Source organism: Brassica napus, chromosome C9 (genome assembly GCF_020379485.1).
Source record: "Brassica napus cultivar Da-Ae chromosome C9, Da-Ae, whole genome shotgun sequence".
Taxonomy (NCBI): Eukaryota; Viridiplantae; Streptophyta; class Magnoliopsida; order Brassicales; family Brassicaceae; genus Brassica; species Brassica napus.
In genome coordinates this window covers 64,004,445-64,015,790 of record NC_063452.1, presented here as the reverse complement: position 1 = coordinate 64,015,790, position 11,346 = coordinate 64,004,445, and the positions used below count along the sequence as shown (strand labels likewise).

Sequence of the window (11,346 nt, the reverse complement as noted above, 5' to 3'; positions counted from 1 at the left end):
TGATTTAATAGGGAACCCTTTATTTTCAAATAAGAAATTGTGCCAAATATGAAGCCACATGTGCAAATTGCAGTAAAATTATCATCATACAAAATCCAAATAACTAGTGGATCCAAAATATCAAGTTTGTTCAGGTAATAATTTAAAACCAAAACTAGAGCCAAGATCTAAAGAAGAATGCCTCGATATATTATTGTCTCTAAGTGAGACAAAACCTTACATTGTTATGAGTAGATACACATCAATGCACACATGTATTCAAATTATTTGATAGAAATAATGGAAACTGAGACACGCATATGGTATATTTTTTTTTTATTAGAAAAAAACAGATACATACAAAAATCTGTATGTGTATCTGTATCCATACCATCTCTCTCTCGCCCACACACATTCAAGAAGAAAAATAATAAGGTTATCAAGTCATGGGACCATATCGTCTCTATAGCTTACATTCGACCTTTTTCGTGGACTACACGATCTGTCTCTCTCTGTCAAAAAAAACTTTCAATCTTTTCTCTCCTTTTAATTAAAGGATTTAACCTTTACTCTTTTCTTCTTCCCTCACTGTCGATCGATCTTCTCTTTCAGCTGAATATATACTAAAAATGGAAGATCATCCTTCTCAGTACGGTATACCAGAGCTCCGGCAGCTCATGAAAGGTGGAGGGAGGACGACATCACCGTCGACTTCTTCTCATTTCCCCTCTGATTTCTTTGGCTTCAACCTCACTGCGCCGCCGCAGCAACACCGTGTACAGCAGTTCACTACTGATCATCAGGAGATGGGTTTCTTGCCACATGGCATACATGGATTGGGTGGGAGTTCTTCGACGACCGCTGGAAACAACAGTAACTTAAACGCGAGTACTTGTGGGGGAGGAGTTGGGTTTGGTGGGTTTCTCGACGGTGGAGGTTTCAGCGGCGGAGATGGCGGAGCAACGGGGAGATGGCCGAGACAAGAAACCCTAACTCTGCTGGAGATTAGATCTCGTCTTGATCATAAGTTCAAAGAAGCTAATCAAAAGGGACCTCTCTGGGATGAAGTTTCTAGGTTTGCTTCACATACCCTAATCTCTCTCTCTCCTCATTTTTAGTTTTTTTTTGTTATAAATAAATTTTATGCATATTTCTCAAACATATTCATACCACAAGAACTTTTTATTCATAGACAATGTCTCATATTTTAATGTTATAGTCAATTTGAAGAAAACTAGTTTCCAACTGAGGAAATTAATAACATTTGTTGACAAACAGCACTCAACTTCTTCAGGTTCTCTTTTTCTGCAAAAAAAAAACTTCTTCAGTTTTTTTTTTCTCAAAAAAAAAATCAGGCTTTTTTAAATGGAGTATTTTAAATCTTGAGTATTTTGTTTTATGGGTTTTCTTTCAGATTTGATAAGATTTGACCTTTCATACGCTTTCTTGTTAAAATTTATATCTTCCATCAAGTGAAAATCCCGAAGACAAGTTAAATCTTAATTTATTTATTTATGCATTAATAACTAGAAAGAATGTGACCTCAACATTTTCCTTTCTCCTCAATTTCGAAATACTTATTCAGCTGATCAGTATTACATTCCCACGTATATAAACACATATTGATGATGTGTATAGACAGAGTAGTCAGTTCCAAAACAATTTCTTTAGTATAGATCGTTTTGTTTCGGTCAAGAGAATGACCAGACCTTGGCAGTTTCAGTTAAGACGTTATCAGGTGCTTTAAAAACCCAAAAGGGTAAAACATAAACAAGAGTAAAACAAAAAGATTTATTATATCTTCTTTGACTTCGATTTTAGTTTTCTCCCCTTCTACTGATAACTTCTGATTCAGCTTTCTTAGCTTCTGAAGACATGTACCCTCTTTTTTTGTGTAACTATGCATAGAAACATGTTCTTGTGTTAAACTATTAGTCTCGAAAACAGTCTTGGCCCGAAAGTTATAACCAGTGTTTGTTAGGAAAAAGAAAACAAACTTTTATGTGGGTCACTATCTAATCTTAAGCATATACACCATGCAATATTATTATACATGCCTATATATATTTTCTACGCATGAAACTAATGTAAATATGAATATCTTGTGAACATTCAATAATTCAGAAGCTAGTTGCAAGATTAGGGCACTGTTTTAAATTTCAATCAACCATTGTAGTCTTCCTCATTCATTTTCTTTTATTATTTAGGATTATGTCTGAGGAACATGGATACCAAAGGAGTGGGAAGAAATGCAGAGAGAAGTTTGAGAATCTTTACAAATACTATAAAAAGACTAAAGAAGGCAAAGCCGGAAGACAAGACGGTAAACACTACAGATTTTTCCGGCAGCTAGAGGCGCTCTACGGAGATTCCAACAACTTGGTTTCTATTCCCAACCATAATACACAGTTCATGAGCAATGCTCTTCATGGTTTCCACTCTCAAAACGTTACTACAACAACGCCTAACATTCATAGCGTTGATGGTCTTCATGGTTTTCATCATCAGCAAAGCCTAAGTCTCTCTAACAACTACAACTCCTCAGAGATGGAGCTGATGACTTCGTCTTCTGAAGGGAATGATTCTAGTAGTAGAAGGAAGAAGAGGAGTAGTTGGAAAGCTAAGATCAAGGAGTTCATTGATGTGAGCATGAAAAGGTTGATAGAGAGGCAAGATGCTTGGCTTGAGAAGTTGACAAAGGTTATCGAAGACAAAGAGGAACAAAGGATGATGAAAGAAGAGGAATGGAGAAAGAGGGAAGCTGCAAGGGTTGATAAAGAGCATTTTTTTTGGGCAAAGGAGAGGGAAAGGATGGAAGCCAGGGATGTAGCTGTGATTGAGGCATTGCAGTATTTGACCGGAAAGCAGTTGATAAAGCCATTATGCTCGTCCCCAGAAGAAAGAAATAATGAGAATGGAAGCGATCAAACAATGACTACTAATAATGTTTCTGTTAAAGGAAGTGGTAGATGCTGGGATGAGCAAGAGATCATAAAGCTTCGGGAGATAAGAAGTAGCATGGACTCAGCGTTTCAAGAGGTATTGGAGGGATCCTCGGATGAGTTTCTATGGGAGGAAGTCGCTGCGAAGTTGACTCAATTAGGGTTTGATCAGAGAAGCGCCTTGATATGCAAGGAAAAGTGGGAACAGATAAGCAATGGAAAGATGAATGAAAAGAAGCAAATCAACAAGAAAAGGAAGGAGAATTCGTCAAGCTGCGGCGTGTACTATCCAAGAACCGAAGAAAATCAGATCTACAACAATCAAGAAAGTGGATATAATGATAATGATCAGCATCATCAGAAGATGAATATTGAACAAGGCAATAATATTGGTTCTTCAACTTCAAACGCAAACGCTAGGAATCCAAGCGGCACAATGGAAGCTAGTACAAACTGCTTCCCGTTCTTCATGGGAGATGGAGATCAGAACTTGTGGGAGAGTTATGGTTTGAGGCTAAGTAAAGGAGAGAATCAGTGACTATAATTTCTCCCAACGAAGCAGCAGCAGCAGCAGAAGGAGGTGATCATGAGGTTAACTAATTCTTTTGAGTTAGCTATATATATGAGATAAACCTTGACTTAACTATTATATGTCACATGATTCTTAGAGTGATGTTGGGGCTTACCGAATGTTATCAGCATATATAAGATGAAACTCAAATTAAAGTAGGCTTTAACCAATGATTATTATGTTTTCATGTATTTATGTTGTAAGACATTTTTATATCAAACTTTTTTCCTAGTGTTTAACCTTGACTCTAGTAGCATACGCATCTATACATATACCTGACTTATGCTTAATACAAATATCGCATCTCATAATAACATAATTAAAGAGAGTATATCTTTCAAGTCGAAAGGCATAAACGCGCAAAAGCAGACAAGACATATCATAGGAATAGGTAACTAAAAAGAAAACAAATCATGCATGTCTTTAAACCACTCCACATTTTACCGTTAATGTGGTATAATAAATACTCATAGTTTCTAAATACTCATAGTTTCTATGTCAACAAGACATTTCCCCCAAATTAAACCTAAATTTTGATGACTCGTAAAAGAGCATGCTATTGAAGACGTGAAGGAATTGACTGGTCCCATACTTCAATGTTTTCTAGTTTTCTTAGGACGATTATGAGCACATTCGAGAGCAATAACACATACCAAACGGTTCTTGACCATTGATTTCACAATATAACATGTTAATTTTGATTGAATGAGACCAATAATTGTTGACAAAAAAAAAAAAGAATGAGACCAATAATTGTTTTCTATTGACAGAATTTCCGATACTTATTAGGAAGATGGAATTTATGATGCATTTTTCAATCTTGTTTGGTGTACGGTATCTTCAATACTATGTAGAAAACAGAAAAAGACAATCAAACCTGTTTTCCCCTTTTCTATTTCCAATTTACCAAGCTTTCTACCATGGTCCGTTTCATATAACCACTTTTTAAATGGATCAAACACTTATACTGAGTTTTTATTTGATTGTTGTAAATCGTAAAATTTAGTAAAACTTTGGTCTAGAAAAGTCAAACTAATTAATGTATGTACATAAATGGAGATACAAAGAAAACATACATAGAAGGCTAGAGAAGTAAATTTGGGGTAATCCTAGAGAGAGAGAGACAAAGAGTTATGAAGATGGGGACAGGGAAGAAGAGTGGTGAAGTAAGCTCTGGTCGATTCAGTGTGTTGATGGTCAGAGAGAAAGTAACCATTTGCCTTTATCTATCTCCATGATCTCACTCTTCTCCTTTTGTCCCTATTCCCTATAGATACAGTGAGACACGAGCACGAGTCAATACAATCTTTTGTGCGTACACATTATTGACAATGTTGATTAATTCTGAATTGTCTCTATTCTCATTTAAATGCTTGTTTTATTTTATGGGTTCCACGCAAGACCAGTCCTACGTCTAGAGTTTGATGATTCTTCTTGTCAAACTTTATATTTACTGTTCAAATTAATTTAGATATTGATGCTGATATTTGCACATGTCGACATATATCTTGTGGAAATATAGAGAACACGTCACACAATAATTTTCAGAAGCTCAATGTTTACTTACTCATCAAAACATACCATTACAGACCACTGATAAATCTAGCTAAAGATAGATCCTAAAAGTTCTATAATTCTTCTTAAAAAAATTATAGGTTATAGCATAAAATGGAAAAAAAGAAGTTTGAATGTTTGTATTCTTTTAAGAGTTTCGGTCTAAAATACGAAAAAGTAAGAAAAAAAGATTGTTGACTTGTTGTAGTAGCTAGTGAATAAGGACTGAAGTTAGAGTGGTAGACTCTCGTCCATCACTAAACAATTAAAACTGTTTTTACGACGCTATTTTATGTTCAGTCACTGCCATTGTCCCTCTATACTGTCCGCCCTGAGACTAGACATATCATCACCTCATTATATGAGTTTCTTATTTTGATATCCCTCTCATAAATTTAACAACAACAAAAATTAATATATTCTTCTCAATAAAATAATATTTTTCTCTTTAATCTGTATTATGCAGACATTTACGTCTATATAACTAGGATCTATGGGAAGATATATTAGCTAGAGGTAAACAATGTAGAGAAACAATGCGAGGGTAAAGGACGCAAAAACAGAACAGTAAAAGGATTAAAACGAATACAATACAACCAAACAGCATAATCATAGTTATGGAACAACCCCAAAGGCAGCGCAAATATGAAGCAGTGAGAGGGAAAAACAAAAATTATCGATCAATCACAGGGCAAAACAATATTTAGGAATAGGATGAGGACAAGTACTTAAATAAGAGCATGCGCAAAGGTGAGATTCATTGGAGTTCTTAGCGACAAGAACATTTCGGATTAATTCTGGATATTTTGGATTAAAAAAATAAAAAATAAATGATCATTCACGAGCCGCCAGGTAGTCATGGGGACCCGCAAATAGTGCAAGGATTCACTAAGAAAGAATTCTTATTTAGAAATTTTAAAGATTGAATCCTTAGTTTTTAGTGGGATCCACTGATTATTTAATTATTTTTTTTCTAAGGACTCGCACTTAAGGATTCTCATCGCGGATGTCCTGAAAATTTTACTGATGAAAAGAAACGGTGGCCGACGAATTAACAACGATGATATTTCGTTGACTTTCCAACGTGGCAGTTAAAATAATCTTCAATCATGTAAATATAATTGGTTTTTGTTATTGACATATCTCTTTTATTTTCGTTACAAGTTTGATAACTAGGAAAAAAACAAGTAGCAGAACATAACCAGACATGTTATTTTATTAAGATGTTAATATGTAAGTTACATATTTTCAATAAATTAAGTTTACAAAGCATATATACAACAAAATTTCCCCTGGATAAGGATTTCATCAATCATAAATAGTGATAAGGCAAAAAAAAAAAATTATGTACACCAGGATAATATATATACCCACCCACCCCCCCCCCCCCCCCCTCCCCTCCCAAAAAAACAAATAATTACATACGGTTAGGTTATGATTATATAATATTACATAATTGCCAAAATTTTCAACAAATTAATTAAATCCCCAAAAGACTTTTTTTAGTATTTGTAGTCTTTAACATGAAGGCTCTCAGAAGCACCTTCACCGAGCTGAGCATCACCTTTGTAGGCACCAGTGGTTGCCTCCGAGTTAGCCTTGGCTCGAGCCAAGAACGCCTTTTGAGCGTTCTCAACATTCTCCTCTTTACCTCCCCAAGCCTTGAGTGTACTCTGCTGAAGCGCACGTCCATACGAAAACGTCAAGCTCCATGGTTTCTTACCTTTGAGCTGATTAATGGCGTTTAAATTCACAGTTGCTTGTTCCTCACTCTGTCCTCCAGACAAGAACACAACGGCTGGAATCGCTGCGGGGACAGTACGCTGTAATGCACGGACCGTGTGCTCTGCGATCACTTTAGGTTCCGCCCTAGACTTACTGTCGGAGCCTGGAGTAACCATGTTTGGTTTCAAGAGCGTTCCTTCTAAGATCGCATGGTGATCATTAAGAGCCTTATAACAAGCTGCGAGGACACGCTCCGTGACGTAAGCACATTTCTCAATATCGTGGGATCCGTCCACGAGGATCTCTGGTTCCACGATGGGGACGAGACCGTTCTCCTGGCAGATGACGGCATATCTCGCTAGACCGTAAGCGTTCTCGTGGATGGCTAACTCGGAAGGCTCGTTGGCCCCGATTTTGAGAACGGCACGCCATTTGGCAAAACGTGCACCGGCTTCATAGTATTTCTTGCAACGGTCTCCGAGCCCGTCGAGGCCAATGGTTGTGGTTTCTCCGTTTGTACCAGCGAGCTCAACAGTTCCTTTATCGACTTTGATACCAGGAAGGACTTTAGCTTCCTTCATTACATCAACAAATGGTTTACCTGTAGCACACGTCAAGTTATTTCAATGTAATAAAGATATTTTAATTTTTTTTGTTTTTAAAACATAATAAAGTCAGGGCGTCTCCATGCATGTGCAGATGTGCTAGAGGTGCATTTGCACATGGTCCAAGTTTAATCTTGCGTTTTTCTTTATATTTTTAGTTGAGGTCCAAAATATTTTTATACTCTTGTGAGGGTTTGAGTCTTTACCTGAAGCTGTTTTCTGGTAGAGAGTTTCCTCAAATAGGATAATACCACTGATGTATTGGAGAGCTCCAGGAGTGGTGAACAAGAGCTCACGTAAAGCACGTCTGTTTAATTCAACATTCTCGACGTTAATGCTTGCGAAACGTTTCCCGATGGTCCCTGTGGATTCATCAGCGGCGAGAATACCTTTCCCTGGAGAACCGATGTAAGCAGCATTGGCGATGAGCTCATCTGTCGAGATAAAAAAATCATTATACCGGTGGTAATTAACATTTTCAAACTACAAGAAGCTGATGGAACTAGATAAATCAAATGATGAACAATGAGATGGTGGTGAGATTTACCGGCGTATTTGGATTTGAAGCACGACATTGTTTAAAAAAGAGGGCACGACGTAGAGGATATAAAGATCGATTTTAAAATGGGCCTTTTGGGGATTTTTATAGTAAAAGGGCCGCGTTAGAGACGGATACAACTACAAAAATAGACATTTACGAGAGGCCCGAAGAAGTTGACGCTTTGCCTTTAATATTGTCAGAAAGTTTTATTTATTTCCGAAAGATCATTCTTTGTTCCATTTTACTGGTGGTTGCGGCCATGAAGCACGTGAACTCTCAAACTATCCTATTTTTTATATAATTTTTTTCAAATTTGATAGATATATAATTCAATATCATCATCATCACTGGATGATCCGAAATAAAAGTGATGATGATATTGAATTATATATCTATCAAATTTGAAAAAAATTATATAAAAAATAGGATAGTGGAAGTGTCAACTCTCAAACATGTGGGCCTAAAGAAGAGTCCACCCATCCATACTTGTTAGCGTCATCCATGACGCCATTACACATTTTTATAATATTTCCCGCCTACAGCATCAAAGATTTATCCAAACACCTTTTCCGTAATAGTTTTGATAGGTAAAAAGTTCATCAGCAAGAAGACAATATTCAAGTTGCATAAAGCAGAAAAAAAAAAAAGTTAACTAATTTTATATATGTGTAACTAAAAAACTATCACCTACGACTCATTTCAACGGAACTAAAACTATCCGACCCGAGATTTTTATACGGGCCGGGTGATAACCCACCATCTTCTCCCTCTAGTGCATGTTTCTCTCTACTCCATATCCTAAACGCAACATAAACAATCGCCACCGTTAAAGCCAACGCTATCACAGCGAGCAGAGACATCCCAACCGTTAATCCCACTCTGCTTTTCTTCTTCCCTACACCTTCACGTACCTTAAAATAACCCATTTTACTCGGATCCGCAACGCCCAGCATCGTCCGGATCGGGTAGTTAACCAAATAACAAAACCCGGAACCGTTATTATAAACCGACCCGAAACACTTACAATCCTCCACACACATCTCCTCACACTCTCCCAGAGACGACGTCGTTTTATGATCCATCAGTTCCTTAAACGGCACTTCAACTCCTCCACGTCTCACCGTTTTAAACTTCTCCGTCTTCCCGCCGCAAAAGTCCGCCGCTCCCGAACCCCCGTGACTACACTCTCCGATCACGGTGCTGTTATCTATACACGAGCATCCCGATCCAGGAGTGCAGAGACTGTACGGACCACACGGATTCGGGAGATCGCAAGTCTCTCGAATAGCTTCGTAGTTCAACGCCCATCGAGCTCCGTCCCAGAGATATCCTCTGAGATTCCCGTCGGATTCCAATCGAAGAATCATAAGACCGTTAACCGGCCGTTGAAAGCTGTTGAACGCTTCCACGTCGACCGGAACGGTCCCGGTTTGGTACATACCGAGATAACCGTTCCGGTTGATCCGAGCGTGAATCGGACCCGATCCGTCTCTGATCTTGGCCTTCGCCTGGAGAGCGCTGTGTTTCCAGTAGAACTGCTGAGAGTGAGAGTCGTCGCTGACTTTAGCGTATAGTCCGATGAAGTCGCGTCCTAACCGCATCGAATATAAACCGTTGGATGAAACAAGAGCCATCGTGGATGTGAAGTTCTGGTTCTCGATGAGTGTGTTCGCGGGAAAATCGAAACTCTCCCACTCAATTGAGGAAGATGACGTGGACACCACTTGGAGATTGGAGTCGTTACGGAGGACGAGACGGTCTCCGTTAGTGTGAGTTGACCATTCTACCCTCGAGGAAGGGTCGGAGACCACGAGGCTGCCGTTGAAGAATAGTTTCGTTTTGTGTGACCAGCTCGCTGTCCGGGTCGGGTCGAAAACCCAGAGGGGGTCCGTTAAGTTCGGGTGGGTTACAGCGAGTGTGAGGCGTGACCCGTTTAAACGTAGGAACCCGAACGAAAAGTTTCCGCTCGGGTCAGTGAGGAGTGGCTGGAAGGAGTTGATGGACGAGTCCGGTTTAGCTTCGAAGCCTTTGGTTAACTCTAGAACCTGTTCGGTCGCGTTGACTTGATGCCGTGTATGAGAACAAAGTACGAAAACGAATAACATCAGGAAACGAAAACACAAACCTTCCATTTTTGGAAATTTTTAATCAAAGAGGAAGAAAGAGATGTTGTACTAGCTGAACAGAAATGGAAAGAGATTGTGATGTTTTTGATTCGTTCATGCAGAGAGAGAGAGAGAGAGAGTCCATTGCTTCAGTTTACTTCAATATATATTTATAGAGAGACGAAGCTAGGTATATAAAAGTATAAATGATTTGATATGTTTACCAGTCGTATAATATATGAAGAAATTGGTATTCTAGGGCGTCGATGTCGTGGGACTAGTATTAAATATTTGAAATCTGATTTGAGAAAGATATGGTTTTCTGGTGGAAATATTGGGATGAAATGTTTATCATATCAACCATTAATCATTAGTCGCTAATCGCAAATGGACCAGTTGTCTATTGCACTAAAACCACAATATATTACATACAATATTGAGTAGAGACAAATTATTGCACGCACTAAGCATGTGTCAGTGTCAGTATATGTGTATACAATATATAGCTAAATACACATGTATCATGTATGAGTCTAAAATTAACAACGAGTTTGTGAAATGTTTATATTGTATTTCTATGTTTATTTTAGATTGTTTATTACAAACGGGAGCTTGTGCAAGAGTAAAACAAATGAGACATTTATATATTGGAATCGTTTAAGACTCACAGGACCTACTGTGATCGAGCCACGCGCGCTTCTGAATCCAGAAACATATCTGCATGCACAATTTCATGTAAATCCTTGCAAATTTAAAGGGGAAGTCTAGAAGATTATAGGTGTTACAATTTGACAAGTAGTTGTTATTATATGTGAAATAGAGTTAGGACAAAAGTCGCACCAGATCTAAGGGTCAAAAGACTCAAGCTCTTCATTAGTTCCTGTCGATTTACCTGTCAGGTCGTTGAATGTCTCTATAGTTGCAACTTGCAATCTTCTTTACACCTCCAAAAACTTAAGGGACCATGTATAATACATGCATGCATGGTGTAGTTGTATCAACATGCATGAGAGTTACTTAGACCTGAGGCTCATGCTACAGGCTTGTATTTGATCTGAAAGGAACAAAAATAAACTACCCAACAACATTTCCTCAACTCCAAGGAAAAATTGCAGAAAACCGAGCGCTTATATATACAATATTTATTTCAAAAATTTGAACCAATAAATTCGAGACTTATCATAGCAATGCAGAAATGTAAACTTTTCAGAGATGTTTTACACCAAAAAAAAAAGTTTTCAGAAATCCGATGCAAGACTGGGGCTCGTTAAAGCATGTTTAATGGAAGTTCTTAGGGGAATATAAGAACCCGTCTCTTAACTTT

General features: G+C 38.0%; 3 protein-coding genes across 3 annotated transcripts; 1 reads left to right on the top strand and 2 right to left on the bottom strand.

Moving 5' to 3' along the window:
- Positions 1–396: 396 nt before the first annotated feature.
- LOC106430023 (trihelix transcription factor PTL) lies at positions 397–3,731 on the top strand. Its single transcript, XM_013870795.3, has 2 exons — positions 397–1,054; positions 2,187–3,731. The coding sequence occupies exons 1-2, from the start codon at positions 609–611 to the stop codon at positions 3,457–3,459; spliced, it is 1,719 nt and encodes a 572-aa protein (XP_013726249.1). The 5' UTR covers positions 397–608; the 3' UTR covers positions 3,460–3,731.
- A 2,720-nt stretch (positions 3,732–6,451) lies between these two features.
- On the bottom strand, positions 6,452–8,054 carry LOC106370013 (fructose-bisphosphate aldolase 4, cytosolic-like). Its single transcript, XM_048768367.1, has 3 exons — positions 7,924–8,054; positions 7,583–7,810; positions 6,452–7,372 (listed from the first exon to the last, which is right to left on the bottom strand). The coding sequence occupies exons 1-3, from the start codon at positions 7,949–7,951 to the stop codon at positions 6,549–6,551; spliced, it is 1,080 nt and encodes a 359-aa protein (XP_048624324.1). The 5' UTR covers positions 7,952–8,054; the 3' UTR covers positions 6,452–6,548.
- Positions 8,055–8,492: 438 nt separating this feature from the next.
- Positions 8,493–10,326, bottom strand: LOC106430006 (PAN domain-containing protein At5g03700-like). The gene has a single exon (XM_013870781.3). It carries the CDS (start codon positions 10,047–10,049, stop codon positions 8,601–8,603), a length of 1,449 nt encoding a protein of 482 aa, XP_013726235.2. The 5' UTR covers positions 10,050–10,326; the 3' UTR covers positions 8,493–8,600.
- Between the last annotated feature and the right edge of the window lie 1,020 nt (positions 10,327–11,346).

Excerpts from the sequence above, each read along its gene's own strand:
- LOC106430023 (XM_013870795.3), top strand. The coding sequence starts at position 609 with ATGGAAGATCATCCTTCTCAGTACGGTATACCAGAGCTCCGGCAGCTC. Across the intron at positions 1,055-2,186 it reads CTCTGGGATGAAGTTTCTAG|GATTATGTCTGAGGAACATG; the intron begins GTTTGCTTCACA and ends TTTATTATTTAG.
- LOC106370013 (XM_048768367.1), bottom strand. The coding sequence starts at position 7,951 with ATGTCGTGCTTCAAATCCAAATACGCCG. Across the intron at positions 7,811-7,923 it reads CTTCAAATCCAAATACGCCG|ATGAGCTCATCGCCAATGCT; the intron begins GTAAATCTCACC and ends TTATCTCGACAG. Across the intron at positions 7,373-7,582 it reads CTACCAGAAAACAGCTTCAG|GTAAACCATTTGTTGATGTA; the intron begins GTAAAGACTCAA and ends CGTGTGCTACAG.
- LOC106430006 (XM_013870781.3), bottom strand. The coding sequence starts at position 10,049 with ATGGAAGGTTTGTGTTTTCGTTTCCTGATGTTATTCGTTTTCGTACTT.